At 51.2% G+C, this 19,719-nt stretch overlaps 1 protein-coding gene across 1 annotated transcript in view; it reads left to right on the top strand.

Annotated features, from left to right (window-relative positions):
- Window positions 1-489: 489 nt before the first annotated feature.
- MEGF9 (multiple EGF like domains 9) overlaps window positions 490-19,719 on the top strand; it is a 54,990-nt gene continuing 35,760 nt past the window's right edge. Inside the window, exons 1-2 of the mRNA XM_054393231.1 lie at window positions 490-687; window positions 905-1,031. Coding sequence (XP_054249206.1) covers window positions 490-687; window positions 905-1,031 — 325 coding nt within the window. The remainder of the gene's footprint in view (window positions 688-904; window positions 1,032-19,719) is intronic.

Raw genomic sequence — 19,719 nt, 5'->3', positions numbered from 1 at the left:
AAAATTAATAATGTGCATCAAAAATACAGCACATCTAGAGAGACATAAAGGAGGCAGCCTCCCCTTGCTGGTGGACTCCGGGGGGCTTCGAGGGGCCGGAGCCGTTACCCCCCCCAATACAGCCCCGCCAAGCCCCCGCTGCCGCGGGCCCGCCCCCTCCTGCTCGGCCCTGCCTCTGATCCCGCCCCCTCTGCTCACCGATTGGCTGTGCCGCCCACTTAGCGTCACAATGTCGGCGTCGGGTGGGGCGGGTACGACGCTGATTGGCGGGCGGCTGGCGTGGGGCGGGGCAGGCGCTGTCAGCCGGGCCGGGGCGCGGCGCGGCGGGAGCCGCCTGCGGGGCGCTGGGAGCGGCAGCGGCGCGGCATGGCCGGCTGAGGCGGGCGGGAGCCGCCGCCGCCCGGCGCCGCTCCCCGGCCGCTCTCGGTGGGTGAAGGGTCGCCTGGATGTGCGAGTGAATGAATGAATGGCGGAGCGTCGCGCCGCAGTATGAGGCGCCGGCCGAGGACCGCGCCCGGGCTCGCCCTGCTCTGCCTCGCCGCTCTCCTGGCCGCCGCCGCCGGGCTGCCCTCCAGCGCCGCGCCGCCTCCCGAGCCCGGCAGCGGTAGCGGCGGCCCAGCTGAGGGCAGCCCCGGCCCCACGCTGCCGGCTCGGCCGCGCGGCACCGTCGTGCCCACCCGGGGCAGCGCTCCGCCGCCACCGCCGCCGCCACCAGAGGAGGAGGAGGAGGCAGCGGTGGAGGAGGAAGAAGAGGAGGAGGTGGCCGCGAGCAGCGGTCCCACAGGTGAGCGGCCCACGCGTGTTTGTGGCGGGTGCTGGTGGGTGGCGGCGTCGGGGCCAACGGCTCTGGGGGTAGTGGGATAGGGCTGCCCTTTCCCTCCCTCCCTTCTCCGGGCGGACAAAGGCACGGCCGAGGATGGCTTCGCTGGGGGCGGTGGGGGACGCGGCGGCAGCTCTCCGGGCCCCCTCCGGCGACAGCGACCCCCGTGCGGGGCAGGAGGAGAGAGCCCTGCGGGGTGGGACCACCGGGAGTATCGCACGTCCTCCGGTCCCGTGTGCATGGAGCCGAGCTGAGGCTTGGCGGGGGTCACAAGCCCCCTGCCCACGCAGGGCTGGGTGGGCAGTGCGGGGGTGCCGAGGCTCTGCTCACCCGGAGCAGGGTGCTGGCGGAGCAGGTGCTCCAAACCTGTGCCATGGTCGTATTACTGGTGGTTTTGGGGAGCCGCAGGGTGGGTGCTGGCCCTGGCTCCCCAAAGCATCCTTCAAGACAGCCATCCCCAGTGTGCTCCCCACCGAGGAGGGGAAGACATATCAGTGTCACCCAGCTGGGTGGTCACTAGCCTGGAGCATCACTGGGTGGTACCTTGGAAGCAAAGTTGCTCTGTTGGCATCAAGGTTGCCCCAATGTCCATCTCCACGTGCTGGCAATACAACAGGCATAACGATAAATTGGTGTTGCTGGAGCCCACGGTTTTACCTGTGTCTGAAGCAGCATTTGCATCTTAATTTATGCCAGGAAGAGCCCACACTTGTGTGGGACCTGATGGATGTGTGAGGGGAGACGGGAGATGCAGGATTTTCTATTCTGGGCTGCCTGCTTGAGGCCTGATCCTGCCCCTGTCACATTCTGGGGGGCTTGTAGGGAAGCTGAGGAAAGCCCTGTGGCAGTGGGAATAAATGGGATTATTGATGAAGAGGGGAGGGGTAACTGGCGGTCTGGAGGGCTGAGCTTTCAGGTTAAGTTTGTGCTGGGTGCAGCGCTGAGTGATGGTGCTGGGAGATGAAAACACTGATGCTCTTGAAGCAGAGACTTCAGGTCACTTTTAAATCAAACAGACAAAACTCTGCTGGAGTCCATGGATGGAGCTTTTGCCACTTAGTGGAGAACTTGGCTTCACTCTGCATTTGCAAAGCTTTATGTTTAGACAAATGCTATAGCAGTGATTCTTTCTTTTTTTTTTTAATTGATTTTTTTTTCCCTCCTTGCCTGGAAGATGTTTTGTTTAAGTGTTTTGAGCTTTCTCTGGTGCAAAAGGGATACATCCTGTTGTTCTGGTAGCCTTAGCAGTCTGAACAAGTGGATTAATCAACCTGTTTTATTTGGCTGGAAATACAATCAGCCGAAGATCTGGAGTCTCTTGCTTTCAGACTTTCATTCCTTTCTTTCCATTGAGGTTTCTGTCTTTTCTTTCTCTGGAGGAGACAGAATGGTTTAAGATTCAGAACTGCTGATAAGATAGGAGGAGTTGGGTTTTCTTAAAGCAAAAGCGATGTTCTCTATCTTGCCATGATCAGATCTCATCGGCTCACTGACTCACCTGGTGTGTGCAGTGGGGTGCCACCCTTTGGGTGCCAAACAGGGGGGTCCACATATCTGCCCTGAGTTGCCTCAAGCACCTCTTTCCCCATCTGACCTTGGGTGGTGTTTGTTTCTGAGCGTGTCAGAAGGCATCACCTCTCCCATCTTACGCTTCTGTGGTTTCAGCAAGAGCATTCCTCTCATGCTGGCCAAGGGACAAGTGTCACACAAGGGTATTGTAAAGCATGAGGTAACTGGCTTAATTAACAATGGCTTTGGGATGCTCTCAGATGTCCATGTATGAGCTCACATGATGCCCTTTTGTGCCTGCTGCCACAGGAGTTGTCAGAGATGCAAGTTGGGAGGTTTGGGGTCTAATCCCAGCACCTCCATGGATCCCCCCAAGGGGCTGCCCTCACCACTGCTTTTCAAAACTCAGTTGGGAAATGGGGTCGGTGGTGATGAGAACTCTTCCTCACCATCCTTGGGTGTGCTGTGTTTTTATTGTGGAGGCCAGCCATCACCCTTTGAAGTTTTACAGTGCCAGTTATTAATGGCTAGAGCAGCTTGATCTCAAAATTGCTCTCTGGTGCCTTTACAGATCAGGGATGGCCGGGGTAGGAGTACATGGCAGGTGATGTCTTCTCAAACAGGCTAATTTGTTACTCAGTAGTGGGGCAGGTCGAGGTTAATGCTGGCTGGTGGGGCACTGCCAGTGCACCCACAGGTTGGGTGGGTTTCAGGGCACCTGGGATGGAGAGGCAGCAGCAGGGTTTGGCAGCATCCTCCTGCATGATGTGGGAGCTTGTGGAGGTGGTACTGGTGGGAGGGATGGCCACAGTCTGTGTGGGAGCTGCTTTCTCTGGGGCTTTGTGGGGGGCTTTTCTGTGCTGCCCTTGGCTGCTGAGCGTCACTGGTGTCTTGCACAGTTTTGCTCCCCAAGCACTGAAGGGACAGTAAATCCAGTGAGCACCATGGGCTTAGCTGAGGCACTTCTGCTTTAATTCAAGCATGTTGTCAATGCTGCTTTTTGCAGTTCAGTAAGTAAGCATGATTTGCTTTATTGCATGAAACACATTAACCTTTTCTCATGCACGTTATTCAAAAGGCTTCCTTTAGTGCTGGTGGTGCTACTACTGATGGGATTGTTGGTGTGAGATTCCTCACATCCAGGGTTTGTTCAGTGCTACCAAGATTAAAATTGTGACTTGAATGCATTTTTCTCATTCAGATTTAAGCAGCACTTCAGCTGCCACCGAGCTGCCTGCTCGTTCCTCTCTCGTTCTCTTCCCTTTCCCAGTTTCATGATGTTTATTTTTCTTTCCAAGCCTGTGATCATGTTAAAATCCCGGATTTTGTTTTTAAGAGAAGTAAATTGCTAATCCTCCTGTTTGTGGAGACAAGCTTAGAAGTATCCCCTGCCTTATCACCAAAGCCTCTAACAGCCGCCGTGGAGGCCCTGCCACCTCCTTTTATATGGAATAGTCTCATTTTAAAGCAAAAGCTTTGCTGGCAAGCTGGCCTGGGGACAGCTGCTCTTCGCATGGATGCTCTGTGTTGGAGCAGAGATGCAGCAGCTGTGGCCAGTGTTGTCCTGGTTGGACTTTCCCAGCCTAAAGAACAACACTCTCCCATTCCACCCCTTTCTGTAGGATGGTGTTGAACAATGTAGGTCTCTTTGAAGGACATTGTGTTCTCTTTTCCAGCTCCATGCATAGCAGATGGGTGGGAAGAAAAGCCCAAACCTCCTTGCTGTCCCCATGCTGTGACTGGATCAGTGGAAGAGCTGCATCCAAACCCTACATACAGGCATCTTCAGACTGCACTAAGGGTTTCAGATCTGGAAAGCTGTTGCCTTCTCTCCTCCCCATGGTTTCTGTGGTGGTCCATCTGGCTTCCTGGGTTGCCAGGTCCCAGGCATGACCAGGAGTCTGATTCTTCTCCTTTGCACATTGTGTGAGGGGACAACCAGCAGTTTCTACTGCAACCAGAGGGCAGGAAATGCAGGTGGCCTGGTGGCTCAAGTCAGTTAACCACAGGAAGGTGTCTTGTGCTGCTGCAGAAGTGGGTGAAAGCTGAGTCAGGGCATGCCATGATGTTTGCTGGGGTCTAGCCCTTGGCATGGGGCCATCTCTTGCTGGATGCTTGCAGCCCAGATGGAGAAGGTGCAGCCAGAGCCCCTCAACGGGTGGTGGCTGTGGCTTTGGGTGGGATTAGCTGATGGGTTTAGCTTGTAAAGTGGAGCCTGGCAAATCCCCAGGGGTGGCCTGGCTAATTGGCTGAGTGTGGGGGAGGTGGTGGGGGAGGAGTGGACCTGGTCCTGAGCACTGTCTTCATTTCTTCATCATCCAGCTGGAGAGGTAGAGAGTTTTGCTTTTGTGCAAGGAGAAAGATCTGTGCACCCCAGGCATGCAAGAGGCTCCTTGGAGGCAGGTGTTGTGGGAGGTCCTTGCAGCACTGGCAGTATTGGAGGGGAAAGACTTCAGTCCAAACCATGGAGCTGTCAAGAGTCAGACCCTTGACCCTGGCACACCAGGGCTGCCCTCAAAGGGCAGGGAGCTCTCAAATGCCCATTGGGACAGAAACAGCAAAGTTCCTGAAGGCAGTTTTGGGACATTTTGCCAGTGCTGGAAATTTGAGTGGCTCTTCTTCTTCAGTAGAGGTCTTCTCACCCAGGTTTGCCTGTGATCAGCTTTTCCCCTGTGTTTAGCATGACCCAGGACTCTCTCAGGGATGCACATCAATGTTTAATGCCCGTGTGGCTGGATGGGTTTCTGAGGCTGGGGCTGAGCAGTAGGTGAGACTAAATGCTTGCAATGGACTTTTACAGCCTTAAAAGTCTCCTGCTCTTTAGGTGTAAGCACAGGTCCTAGCCTTTGGTGCTGGGCTTGTACCAGACACCTGCCAAAATGCCCCTGTTCTGCCTTTGACCCCATGGCTGGCAAGTGGGGGAGGGTGAGGGGGGCTGTCTTCCTGCTCATCACTTGGGAAGGCAGCTTAAGCTTTCTTGTTGGAGGGCTTGGGATTGTGCTCAGTGGGGTTATTGGGATATCTTGCTTTCAAGCTGTCAGCAGGATTTAATTTTTTTTTTTTTTAAGAAATGGAAATGAAGTTCCAGACATGAAGGCTGAGAATAAGGAAGATGGTCTTGTTCCTTGGGAGCTGCATGGGAGCAGCCAGCACTGAGAGAGCCTTTTTTTCAATCAAGTCATGAATTGTGGTGTTTGTATCTTTGAGCTTAAAATAAAGGGATGTTGCCCACAGCAGAAAATGTCACATCCTTGCCTTCCTCCCTGCCTCCACACTCCTGTCTGAGTCATTCTTGAACCAGATGAATCCAACTGTCCTGACTCAAGATTCTGAGAGTCTTGGACTTAGTGATGCTGAAGAAAATCAGGATATTTCTGGGAGGATCTAAAGAGCATCCAAGGTCTCATTTGTTAGTTTCCCTCTGCAGGGAACAGTGCTAGGATTTTGCCTTTTTTTTTTTTTTCTTTTAAGTGATAGCTGAGATGCAGATATCACATCACTGAGCTGCTACTTGGAAATACCATATGTTAGCCAAGAGTGCTGCTGTGTGGAGCTGAAGTTATCTGTCTGCTCTTGGTAATACCCAAAAGCCAACCTGTGATGAGACAAAGTTACTGCAGGACTGAACAGAACCATCATAGAATAGTTTGGTTTGGAAGGAACCTTTAAAGGTCATCAAGTCCACCCCCCCCAAATCAGCAGGGACATCTGCAACTAGAGCAGGTTGCTTAGAGCTCTTTCTGGCCTGGAATGTTTCCAGGGGCATCTACCACCCCTCTGGGCAATCTGGAAGAGTGTCTCACCACCCTCACTGTAAAAAAATTCTCCTTCTCTCCAGTCTAAATCTCCCTCTTTTAGTTTCAAACCATCACCACTTGTCCTGTCACAACAGGCCCTGCTAAAATGTCTGTCCCCAGCTTTTTCCTTGGCCCCTTTAGGCACTGAAAGGCCACCGGAAGGTCTCTCTGAAGCCTTCTGCAGGCTGAACAACCCCAACTCTCTCAGCCTGGCCTCACACCAGGGGGATACAGCCCTCAGATCATTGCTGTTGCCTCCTCTGCCTCCACTCCAACAGGTCTGCATCTCTCCTGTAATGAGGACTCCAGAGCTGGCCCCCAGCACTGCAGGTGGGGTCTCAGCAGAGCACAGCAGAGGGGCAGAACTCCCTCCCTCCACCTGCTGCCCATGCTCTGGGCATGCCCAGGAGACAGTTTGGTCTGGACTGCAAGTGCACTTTGCCTGCCTGTGTCCAGCTTTTTGTCCACCACTGGTTTGCCTGAAGCTGTGTGGTGGACAGGAGGCATCCTGGCCCTTTTTGCTGACGCCAGTGTCCTCCAGGCTCTGTAGGGATGGTTGTGGTCCCTAGGGGCTGGCACAGCTGAGGCAGCAGCCAGCAGTCAGGGTGCCAGAGGGGGGACTCTTGCACCAAAGATGGGGTTTTGCTTGGGGTGCAAAGCTCCCAGAGAGGCACCTTGGCTTGATTGTGCTCACTGCCTGACATGGACCAGCCTGTGCCAGAGGGGAAAGTACCCCTGCAGTAAAGGAGTGATGGTGCTGGGCTGGCAGCAGAGCTCCTCTCATGGGCTACACTGAGGTGTAACCTCTGAGGCTTAATAATCCCATCCTGGAGGGGACTGTGGTCCTCATGCTGCTCTCTGGTGCAGCCTTGGAGCTGGCTGCAGCATCTTGGGGTCTACCCAGATGGATGGTGTGATGGGCAGCATGAGGACAGGGACATCCAGGACTTCTGACACCCTGCAGCTGTGGGAGCACAGAACAAGCTGTGCCTGAGGAACAGAGGCCTGGGACACGAGTCTGCTGAAGTCAGGGGAAAGATTTCAGAGGTTTTTTGAGAAGAGCCCATGGCCTATAAATACGCAGGGCAAAGTCATTGTGCTGCTGCTAGTGTTTGCAGAGCTAAGGCCAGCTGCCTGTCAGGAAGTGCTGCTGTGGATCAGAGGTGCTTGCTGGTGCTTCCAAGAAGCAGCTGAGATCTTAGTGGTATGATACATCTGCTGTCATTAGAAATAAACTCAGCCTGTGCTGGCTGCTGAAGGCAAGGATTTCTCCTGCAGCTGCCTGGCTGGAAGGGAAGGCTCCTTCTGTTTTACTTCTGACAGGCACTTCAAATAAAACAAAAATAATGTGAAGGAGCTGGATGTCTGTCCAGCACCTAGACTGCACCTGAGACTTCACTGAGCTCTTCAATGATGTTGCAGCAAGGACTTGGACTTGCTTCAGAGGTCCTGGAGAGCCACAGGCTTTGTTGCCTTGGCTCATGCTGTGTGTTGGAGCTCAAGGGCTGCCCTGTGCAGTGAGGCATCACTTGGTGGGAGCAGAAGCTGGGGGGCAGAGTCTGGCACTTTATAATTGGTGGGGGATATTAATATGTTTTATGAGCTATAGGCTAGGTTGCAATCTTGCCATCTGCCCTGCCCTGGGGGGGGTCGTGTGACTCCAGCACCTCGGGAGAACAGAACCAGTTGCAATTCAGTCTCATTAAACTGGCTGCAGACCAGGATTTCTGGTTCACAGGAAATTATTTGCTGTTTTTAATTTGATGTTTGGGTTGGGTCAGACTGAAGTGAGGTGGTGGTTCTTGCTTTGCTTCTGCTTCCAGTAAGCTCCAGGGTCCTGCACCTTGAGACTGCCCCATAAAATTGATGTCCTTGTTGTGCTTGAGGCTGAAGCTGTCCTCAGTGTGGAGCTAGGGGCTGCTGGGTCCCTGCCAGGGGGAAATGCTCCCAAAATCCCACTGGGGCTTATCTGGAAGGGTCTTTTATTGGATTAAAGCTTGTCAGTCTGGAAGCATTTTGAACAAGACATTGTAGACTTGGGATAATTGAACCTCATTTGTTTGGACAGAACTATTTCCCCCACAATTCAATAGGAAACTTCCTGACAGTGCCAGTCCTGACTCCTTGGCAGTCACCTTTCCCAGAGGAGTGGTGGAAGATGTCATCTCTTCTGTTGGGGGTACTTGTGCCCTCATGGCTCCTCGCCCTTCGTCACAGCCAGGGATGCTGGAAAAGTGGTGCAGCTTCTCCTAGCTCCCACCCAGGGGTCCCACAGATGAGTGGCTCTGGGGCAGCCTGGCCCTTGCCCCTTGTTTTCACCAGCTATTTAATGAAGGCACCGAGTGGAGCGGGGGAAGCTGGGCTCACGTGGGTTTGGGGGATTGTGCCTAGCTGCCTGCAAAGAATAGACCATCCAAACACGCTGCTGGGATGGTTTGAGCTGCCCAAAGCAGGTCTTTTGTTGGGAGGATGAATTCCTCCTCTGGCTGATGCTCATCCAGATCTTCCCATGCAAAATGCCTACCGCCCTTTGTCAATCGAAATGCAGCAGGATTGTAATGCTGGCCAGGCTGCCAGCCCTTGGATTTGGCAGTAGCTCTGCTCAGCACCCTTCAGGGCTCTTATTCTACCCCCACTGGAAGAGATTTTTGGGGGTCTGTGCTCTTGCTTCATACACACAGAGGTTTGTTTCAGTAAATGAGGAGCTTCCCTGGAGCCGCCTGAACTAATGCGAAACCTTCGTTCGGTCTTAAAGTGCTGCTTAAAGGAGGATTTTTTTTTTTTAGTTATTTTTTTTTTTTTGGTCTCTGAACACCTGCTGTATGAATTAAAATTTGCCTTGTAAATGTAACCAATTCAGAGTCTGAGCAGGAGAGAGGGGCATTTGCTTTTCTCCTGGAAAAAAAAAAAAAAAAAAGGGAAAAAAGCAAAACCTTGAAGGTTTTTTTTTTCCCCTCAGGCAGCTCAGCCTTGAAAGCAGAGAGAAGCCCAAGTTGCTCTTTGTACCATTTTTAATTCAGTTGCCCCTTGTCCTTATAAATAAGCCACCAGAAACATGACGAGGCAAGCATCTCCACTATTTATAGCTGTGCTGCTCCACATGCCTGCTTTAAAAATCAGCCAGCTAAATGGCTCTGCAGCCTCCCAGCAAAGGGCTTAATGACACAGGCATTTTCTATGCATGGATGGATGGATATTTAAAGACCCTAGATGGTGAGCCTTCACCCTGAGCAGGCAGGGTGGTTTCTGCAGTGGGGATGTTTCTCCTGGGTGAAGGGGAACTCCTCCAGCACCGCCCTGGCTCTGAGGAAGGGGCTCTGGTTTAATCTGCATCACCAGCCAGACCCAACATGGGGTTACTGGGGATGCTGCTGGGAGGTTGGGTCCTCTGGCCTCTCTGCACCTTGGCTTTTCAGTATATCTAGATGAGATACAAATTGATGCTCCCCAGCCTTTTAAAAAGCAAAAAATAAGAATAATGTTTTTGAAGCTGCATTAACTCTTTTCTTTCTTTGTGTGTTTTACTTGGTGGCACCAGCTCTGCACAATGCAGAGCTGCCAGGAACCCTCACCCGTTGAACTGGTCATGCCACTTCTCAGATGAATCTGCTTTATTCCTGGCAAATTACCCTGCCACAGTTTTCAGGCAGCTTTACTCTATTTTGACTGACTGGCTGACTATATTAACTGATAGTGCTGCTTGGGCTGCTTTGATCCTGTATTATTTATGGAAATGATGGCACATAACTCTGCCTAGCTGATTAATGCTGCATGTATTTTTAATGTGCTAGTTCTACTGTTTGATCTGTGCTAAATGATTATTCTCTGCTGTGTTCCTGGGTTCACTTTGGTTCCTTATAAAAAGGCTATAGAAATGGACTGTTTGTTTTGTTGCCTTCTTCCCCCCCACACTCCCAGTGGTCTCATCTTGTGCTGGTTTTAAGCTTTCACAGCTCGTTTTCCTGAGCATGGCTCAGCTGCTGTCATGTGGAGCATTTACACTTTATTGCTATTAATTTGAGCGTTTCATTGGTGGCATTAATCTAAATTCATCTCTCTGTGTGCAGTTGTTTGAAGTTTCAGGGAGAGACAAGGTGGAAAAACAATCATTTGGGTGACACTTGGTCATTCCTGGTGTGCAATTGTGGAACCCCCAGCGTGGCTGTGACGCAGGTCCAGCAACACCTGGATGGGGAAGAAACCTCTCAAAACTGGAGAGGGTGTAATTAATATTTTTTTGTGGCCTGTTACAGGGTGGCTGGGATTCCTTGACATTGGGAAAATGACTTTAATTGCCAGTGAGGTGTGTGCCTGACCTGCAGCTTCCTCCACTGTGGTGTGAGATGTGGTTGTGGCTGGGGAGGGTCTGGTGGGCCAAGGTGATGCTTCCTCCTGGGAAATGCTCACCACATCCTGTGGTGTCCATGGCATGTGCAGTGCTCCTGGCTGTGCCATTGAGGAGGAAGTCTGATGTCCTTCATCCCTCCTCCAAAATCCTTCCCCATCACTAGATGTGACCACATCCTGTGGTGTCCATGGCATGTGCAGTGCTCCTGGCTGTGCCATTGAGGAGGAAGTCTGATGTCCTTCATCCCTCCTCCAAAATCCTTCCCCATCACTAGATATGACCAACAGGGTGGAAACCAGGAGGTTGTTCCAGGAGGACCATCTGTGAGCTGGAGGATCAGCATTTCCCTTCCCCAGGGGCAAAACAGAGACAGGGAGTGGGGGCAAGTTGATTTTATTTTTAATTTATTTTTTCCTCCTGCCTTTTACACCACCTGCTTATTGTGATGGTGCAGATAAAGGCTGTCTCCTCTCCCTGCCTGCATGCAGCCTGTGGTCAGACACACCTTCTCCCTGGGCTCACCCTGCTTCAGCAACAACAGGTTTGTGAGGATGCTTTCAACAACAGTGCTGGAAAGATGCAAAGCAATGCCAGTTGAAAACCTTTAAAGGAAGACTTCCCCCCCCCCCCCCCCACCTCTGAACAGGGCTTTTTTTGTCAAGATCAGCAAAATATGTATCTTTCTGCAAAAGATCCCTTTTCCTTTAATGGACTTTTCAATTGAAAACAGTTTCAGCTTGAACGTTTTGTTCCCTCCTCCCTTCACATTTTTCAAAGCTCCTTGGTCCACGAAAACCTCAGTAAGTTCAGTTTTCCTCCTGTTTCAAAGAAGATATATAAAAATACACATATATAATACTATAATTTTATTTCCATCAGCTCTAACTCTGGCCTTTTGTGACTGGGAACAAAGCAAACATTACAGACTGTTTTCTGGTGTTCTTCCCCTGCCCCAAAACAGAGCTGTGCTAAGCTGAGCAGTGCAGTGAGCCAGTTATTAGGGGCAGGGGGGAAACTGGGTTGCACCAGACTGAGCACCAAGGGAACAGGCAGGCTTTTTGGCTCTGGCTCCTACAAACTGAGTAGCTTCCCCCAAAACACATCTCAATTGCAGACACATGAGTAATGGGGCAGAGGCTTCCACACCTTCATGGAGCTGTTGGCTGGGGAAAGAGGGCACAGTGCTTTGTGCAATGCCCATAGGGCTGGCAGAGCCTGTGGAGGGGGGAGGTGGCATTTCCATGCACCCCTTCCTACCCCAAACTACAGCTTGAGGGGTGTGGGGAGCTGGGCTGGGATGTAATTAGGACCCCAGGATATCTAGGGAAGGTGGAGAATCTGCTCCAGGTTGTCTATCAAAAGAAAAAGGCAATCCAAATTCAAGTGGAGCACGCCGACTTGTCAGCTCTTGTCAGGGCTGGGTGTTTGCTCACTTTGTGCCTACTCATGAGATGTCTTTGATGGAGCCTCCCCAGCTCATGCTTTGCCCTTCCCTGCCTTGGCCAGTTGAGTTTTCCTCAGTCCCAGTGCTTGAGGAAGGATTTAGAGGGATTTGGCTTGGTTTTAAGCTCCCTGGGTGAGTTGGACATGAGCGTGGCCAGCCCATCTCCCACCACTTAGCTCCCTGTGACCAGCCATGCCATGTTAAGATCTGTCTTGTGGGGCTTCCAGTTCCTGGGCAGGACTGGTTTGGGCCAAGGGGAGCTGCTGAGCTGTGTAGCATCCCTGCCTCGTGCCCAGCATCCCCTTGCCATGGGGCCAGCTGGCACAGGGAGCAGATGGGGAGGTGGAGCTGGGCTGCTCAGCTGGGTGGGTTTCAGGCCATGATAAAGTGAAGTGACGTAGCAAACTAAGTACCTGTTATCAGAGAAAAGCAAACAGAGCCTCCACCTGCCTCCAGCCTTTCTCCCTTCAAGGGCAGGCTGCACGCCCAGCACGGAGCTCCCTGTAAAAGATGTTTTATTATTAACATGCTTGCTTCAGCTTGGCTGTGGTGTTGAGAAATCCAAGCTTGACTCCAGATAATGAATGACAAACATTTATCTGGACTTAACTGTTTTATTCTGAGCTTTTTTTTTTTTTTTTTTTTTTTCCTCCTGGAAGTTTACAGTGAGTTGTCGAGAGCTTGCCCTTTAACGTGGGTTGCTGCTGATGCCCTGCAGTTGGAGCTTCCCATCTTTTTGTGTCCTGGTTTTTTCTTTTCAAGAGAGGCTTTTGTGCATGTTTCATCCATTTTAAAATGAAAAATAAACAGGAAAGGGACTGGCCTCTGAAAGGGCAACTGGGTACAAGGGCAGTGGTGGCTTTCCTGCAGAAGGTGAGGTTTGGGGTGGGATGAAGGCAGAAATGGTCCCACCTTGCCCAGGAAAGGACCTTTTCCCCCAGCACCCCAGTTTGGTGTCAGGGGGTGCCTGGAGCAATGGCTATCACCAATTTTTAATTTACAGCCCCCTTAAAAAGCTTTCCAGTAGGTGTGCAGAAGGTGAGCTTGAGCTTGTGGGCTGGAGAATCAATGCTTTCCTCTCTTTGCTCCACCACCCATCCCTCTGTGATCCCTCTTAGGGATCTCCCTGTGTCCAGTGTGATGTATGTACATGAGTTGGGTGGCCCCTGTCCTTAGAGCTGATACTTCTTCCTTCAATATATTTGTAACACCAGGTTAGATACTGAACAGTGGGAGGTATTTGCTATATTGAAGTAGAGCCTCTCTGTGCTTCGCCAGGGTTGTGTCAGATACCTGCAGCTCCCCTGGATTTGGTAGGATTTTGGATGCCCTTTTGCAGATGGGACTTGAATGCTTTTTTTGCAGGGGTTCTCTCTGGCAGCAGAGCTGGTGGAAGAGGAGAGAGGAGGCTCCACTCTACCTCCTGCAATGTCAAAACAGTCATTATAAAACCCTCAAAACCAGGGAAATGGTCAGAATAGAAATGTCAACAAACCTCTTCTAGCTGACCCACTGGCTGCAGAGGAAGCTCTGTGGGTTTGAGCCTCTCCGACTTGGGGTCAGTTTTGCCAACCCCAATCTAAACAAGCTGCCTTTTGGGAGGGTAGCTGCCCCATGGGGATGCCATCTTGGTCACAAGATGTGAGTGCTGCTGAGGGACTCAGCTCTGACCCTGCAAACCACCACTTTGGGTTCAGCATCTTGGCTCAGACTTGGTCTCGGCTTTGTGGGTGAGACAGGGAACACTGTGCAGGATGCCTGATACCCTTGTGCCTGGCTGCCTTGATTCTTCCCATCACACTTTTAAGGAGTTTTCCTATTTAAAGAGGATTTATTTCTTCTCTGGAACAGGGCTGTTACATGTTGTGCTTCACTGGATGGCCCAGTATTTATTGTGGAGGTTTGTGACCTTAAGTCACTGTTTGTGGCTGCAGAACTTGTGCTGTTTAATGGAAATGCTTTCCTTCTGAAGGTGAGCTATTGCTGGAAGTAAATACAGGCAACACCTTGTGGCTGACACGGGAGCCAGGACTGGACCTGCTAGAGTGGGTCCAGAGGAGGCTACAACAATGTTGGGAAGGCTGGAACCCCTCTGGTGGGAGGCCAGGATGGGAGACTTGGTGTTGTTCAGCCTGGAGAAGAGAGAGCTCCAGGGAGACCTTCTGGTGGCATTTCAATACTTTAAGGAGGTTTATGAGAAGGATGGGGAAGGACTCTATCAGGGTTTGTTGTGACAGGATGTGGGGTGATGGTTTGAAACTAAAAGAGGGAGGTTTAGATTAGAAGGAAGGAAGACTTTTATTTACACTGAGGGTGATGAGACCCTGGCCCAGGTTTCCCAGAGAAGTGGTAGCCTGCCCCATCCCTGGAGCCATTCCAGGTCAGGTTGGTTGTTTGGGTCTTTGAGCAACCTGCTCTAGTTGGGGATGTCACTGCTGACTGCAGGGGGGCTGGGCTAGATGACAGCAGCCCAAACCATTCTCTGATTCTGTGACTGGATGGAGCTACAGAGTCAGCAGCAGGTGGTGATGAAGGAGAAAGAAGTTCAAGCCAACATGCAGTGCTGGCTGAAATCTCTGATCTGCTGCAGGGCTTGGGGGTTTAGAGTGAAGGAGAGCAGGAGAACAGGGGCTGGCAGCTGCAGATGGGCTCTGTCCCTGCTCTGGGTGCATGGTGGGGTTTCTGACCTCTAAATATCTGTCATTGCTGCAGCTGATGGAGAAGGCTTTGGAGTATGGCTTAGATACAGTCTCCTGCCCCTGTCTGTTCCCACTCAGCAGGTCCACAGCAGATCTGCTGCAGTTTCTTGTTTCCAATGACAAGTGATGACTTTCTCTGTCCAGGTGTCTTTTTCCATGACGTGCCTTGGCCTGTGTCAGTTCCCTCTTTGAGAGCTCAACTTCTCTGTGGATGTGCCAGCAAATTTTGTCTTGTCACAGTACCTGCAATCTGCTCTGGCTGGTGCTGGATGAAAGCAAAAGTGAAACAAGCTCTCAAAGCAGGGATTAAAGTCACCCTGTGTGAGCTGGAGCTAAATGCATCACCATGTCCCTGCAAAATGTGGCAGGGCCAGCACAAGACTGCAGTCTAAAATAAGGGAATAAACCCTCTCTTCCCAGCTCAGAAGGAATTTTCCATGCTCTATCCCTGATTGCAGCACATTATAACTTACAGCTCCTTGTCTGGCAAGAGTTCTGGTGACTCCAAACTAGCCTGTAGCACTGTGTCATCATAACCTTGAAACAGGACCCAAATGGCAAAACCTGCCTGAAACCAGTTGTGATTACTCATGCTTGGTGCTCTCCCTCTCCCCTGCTGCAGTTTCTGCTATGGTAATTCCACTTATTAAGCAAGGAGACAAAACACCTTTATTAAACTTGGAACTGAGTTCAGGAGTAACGAGAGAACCAGGACTTGCTGGCTTCAGCCTGTCAGAAGGTTTTCTGCTCTTCAAGTCCCTGCTCCCTTCCTTGGCACAGCCTTTAAAGTGAATGAGAGAGGAGGAAAGATACTTTGCTGTTTGTGAGGAATAAAAGCCTGCATTTAAATATGTTTATTTAGAGCAGGAGAAAACTGTAGGGAAGTGTATTGGGAATGAGTCCTGTGATGTTGGGGTTTCACTTGATCTCCAAGCTTGAAAATGCAATGAGCCAAGATAGATGGGGGTCTCAGCTCAGGCTCTTTAAAGCTTCTTTTTATTAACACTTCCAATGAGTGTTTATTAACGTTGTGGATAAAGGAAACCTTTGTTAATGGGTCTGTCCCTTTGGTCCTCCAGTGGAGAAGCTGAATCTTAAAAGGAAGTGTCCTGGGCACCTGCTGGAGTTACTGATGAAAGTTTTCATTTCACATTTTTTTCCCAGGCTTAAACATGAAATAGCCTCAAACCCTCCAAAGCAAGTCTGTCTTCTCTTCCTCAAAATAAAGGCAGAAAACATTGCAAAAATGCCCCTGCTGCCTCTGTGTGCAGAGAGATGTGATATTTGCCTTTTTCTACCAAGCAAAAGCTGCCTTTACAGCAGCCTGAACTTGGCTGTTCCCTTTTCTCCTCAAAGGCTGTGTGAGCACACCCATGGACCTGGGGCAGCAATGGCCTGGGCTGGCAAACCCACTTACCTGCACCCATGGAGCTCCTGGGGTGATAGTTCAGTGGATGCTCAGCATTAAGCTGGGGCAAGGGTGGTGTGGAAGGAGGAGGCAGAAGGTTGCATCTGTTCCTGCTGCAGCTGAATTTGACACTGAGAACAGCACGAGGAGTTAACTGGGGTGACTGAGGAGAGGAGGAACACTGCATCTGCAGGCACTGTCAGCCCACAAGGTCCAGAGGGGAAAGGGCTCTGGAAGCTGCACACCTTGCAGTCATGTATTTTGGTTGTAAGTAACTTGATTGTCAGACAAATGTGCAGGCAGGAGGCAGGTCCTGTAGCTGGGCAGATTAGTTCCTTGCAAGCTGGACGAGGTCTCTGCATTGCAGCCTGCACAGCTTCCCTGGGAGTAGATCAGCCTGGGGTGGGATGAACAAGCAACAACTACTGCATTTGTGCAAAAAAAAAATCTCTTGGATGAAGAGAGAGAGGCAAACCCTGGCTTTGTTACTGCAGCAATTCTCTGCAGGCTTCACCTGAGGTTTTGGGATTGAAGAGTTGCCCTTCCTGACTTGCAATTTGTAAATGTTTTAGTAATAGAGGTGGGGAGAGTGCAGGTCTTTGGTGATTCCTTCCTCAATTGCTATGTATTTAAAGCTTCTAGTGGCTGTAATCTGCATCTTATTGGGATTCCTTGCAAGGAAGTTTTTATTTGTTAATTCAGTCAAAGAGAAGTTCCTGGTATTGTTGAACTTGCCAGCACACAGCTCATCTGCCAGTGGCATGCTGCCTTAATGCATCTTGATGTTCACCAGGTGATGGTCAGGGCTGGTAACATGAAGTGGTAAAGTCAGACAGGAGTTGTGTGCTGGCCTCCGAGGAGTGGGGAGCTCATGATGACACAGTGAGTGTGCAAGGAAAGGCAGAAGCATCCAGCAGAGGCTTGCTGGGAGTGTGGCTCATCTATGTGTACTGCTGCTGTTGTGTGGAGAGGCCCTCTTCAAAGAACATGAATAATCAAAATAAACAAACGCTGCATCTTCTGTGACTCTGTCAGAGCATCCCATGTCCAGCCAGGGAAGGGCAGCTGTGTTTCACAGTCAGTGGTGAGGTTTCTGTGAGTGGTGACAGCCTTAGTGTGGTGAGTGGCAGCTGTGCTGTGGTGAGCTGGGAGAGGCTGTAGTGAGCTGGTCCATGAAGGGGTTGGTCCTTATCTTGGAGGAGTCAGGGGTGAGCCAGCAACCCATGGTGTGAACTCACAGACTAGGCTCATCCCACTGCACTGCCCTCATCTCCTTCCAGGGCTGGTGGGCAAGCCTTGATGTGACCTCCTGGAGCAAAGACAGAGAAGACAGCCTTCATGTTTTCTTTATTGTTGCTCAGATAATCAAAACTCACGTGTTCTGGGTCCTGTGTGGCCACCTGCATGAAGATTTACCTTCATTGATTGTGGATAGGAAAATCCTGTAGTGGAATCACCTAGTGCAAGCTGTGCTGACTGAAGAAGTTACCACTGCCCATTACTCTGTTCTCTGCTGGAGGTCCCTGTGTCCTGGCAGGAGAGCTGATAGGTGCTGTGGGATGAGGCTGGGGGCAGCTGATGGATGGGAGCTTGTTAAGGTGCTTTGATAAGGCAGAACCCATGGGAGCCTTGGCTGAGGACATCTGAGTCCTTTGAACTGGATGGTACACAGCATCAAGGATCTGAAGCAGCCACTACAAATGAGTGCCAGAGGGTGGCTGGAGGATGAAGCTCTCCCAAGCAGACCTGACAGTGTCACAGGGTGTTCAGCAGGGTCAGACAGTCCCTGCTGTTCAGCAGTTGGTGTAGCTGGGCACGAGGGCTGACATGGTCTGCCAAACACTGAGCTGAGCTTTTGGTGTGTTGGCCAAGCAGTGACCAGATGGTTTTGTGCAGGGTTGTCTTTGTACTGGTGGAAGATAGGTGTTGCAGAACTGGTTTCCCTTTCCTTGTTTCCACCACCCTGCTGCCTTTTCTTTTTTACATCCTGCTCTTAGGTTGTTGGGTTTTTTTTTTTTTTTGTTGCTGTGCTGTTAGCTTTGCCTTGTTGAGCTGCTCTATCCCACACCACTGCCTTCCAGCAGCACCAGTTGCAATGCTGGGGAGGCCACCCAGTTGCTCCAGCATAGCACCTTGTTGTTACCCCTTGTTAGTGGTGTGTGAGCCTGTTCCTGCAGGTCCCCAACCAGCACCCATGGGCTGGGTTAACTAATCCCTAGGAAATGGGACAGAGTTGAGGGGGGAGTCTTAAGCACCACACCTAGCTATTAGTGCCTGACCTTGGGAGCCTGCAAAAGGTGCTGGGGAAGTGCTGATGCTGTTGGTGTGTGAATTGTTCAGGAGACACATTGCAACAGCTTCTCATGAAGTTCTCAAGGGCAAGCATAGGGTCCTGCACCTGGCAGGAGTAAGCTGCTGCACCAGTACAGGTGAGGGGTTGACCTACAGGAAAGCAGCTCTGCATGGAAAGACCTGGGAATGCTGGTGGACAAGAAGTCACCATGAGCCAGCAATGTGCCCTCGTGGCCAAGAAGGCCAATGGTATTCTGTGGTGCATGAAGAATAGTGTGGCTAGCAGGTTTGAGGGAGGTTCTCCTCCCCCTCTAATCTTCCCTGGTGAAGCTGCACCTGGAGCATTGTGTCCAGTTTGGGGCCCTACAGTTTAAGAGGGACAAGAACTACTGCAGAGAGTCCAGCAAAGGTCCACAAAAATGATGAGGGGGTTGGAGCATCTCTCATGTGAGGAGAGGCTGAGAGACCTGGGACTCTTCAGCCTGAAGAAGAGCAGCCAGAGAGGGGATCTTGTAAATGGCTGTAACTATCTAAAGGGCAAGGTCGTGAGGATGGGGCTGGGCTCTTTTCAGTGGTGCCTGGTGATGGGACAAGGGGCAATGGGTACAAATTGGAACACAGGAGGTTTCATCTGAACTTAAAGGAAAACTTTTTACTTTGAGAGTGCTGGAGCCCTGGAGCAGGCTGTCCAGAGAGGCTGTGAAGTCTCCTTCTCTGGAGAGATTCCAAACCTGCCTGGATGTGTTCCCATGCAACCTGATCTAGGTGAACCTGCTTTAGAAGGGGGGTGGGGTGGACTAGATGATCTCCAGAGGTCAATTCCAACCTCCCACCATGCTGATGTTCCATGATTCTCGAGGAGGAGGGCAGCAGTGCAGACAGGGCTGTCCTGCTGGAGCATCTGCTCTCAGCCAGGCAGCTGTGAAGGAAGATCTGCAGTGTTCTGACAGGAGATGCCTCTGACCACAGCTGGGTGAGTAGCTGCTGCTGTCAAGCGCATCAGGAGCAGAAAGTGTTGCTGATCTCCATTGCAACAAGTTTGAGCAGCAAACCCAACTGTTCCTTAAACAAAAAGCTTTACTGTGCCCTCCCTGAGATGTCACTCAGAGGAGTCTGCAGCTTGGTGCTGAGTGAGGAGGATGCACAAATCCTGGTTGTTGCCTAACTTGTGGTGATGTAACATTTCCCCCAGGGATGTCATTGCACATTAGCACATCTTGGGGCTGTACCAAGGCAGCTCTTGAAAGGTTTGGACATTCCCTGCAGAGAAGCATCTGAAAATGTCTGGCTTTTGAAAACTGAGAAAGGAGTCAGATACATCCCTGGACCAGGATGAACCTTCTGCATAGGTCTGAGCCTGGGCTGGTGTCATCTGCCTGTTTTATCTCAGCATGAGCACTGC

This window comes from Indicator indicator, chromosome 28 (genome assembly GCF_027791375.1).
Source record: "Indicator indicator isolate 239-I01 chromosome 28, UM_Iind_1.1, whole genome shotgun sequence".
In the NCBI taxonomy this organism is placed as follows: Eukaryota; Metazoa; Chordata; class Aves; order Piciformes; family Indicatoridae; genus Indicator; species Indicator indicator.
Note: the sequence above shows the minus strand (reverse complement) of the source record. Positions and strands in the feature narration are given on the sequence as shown.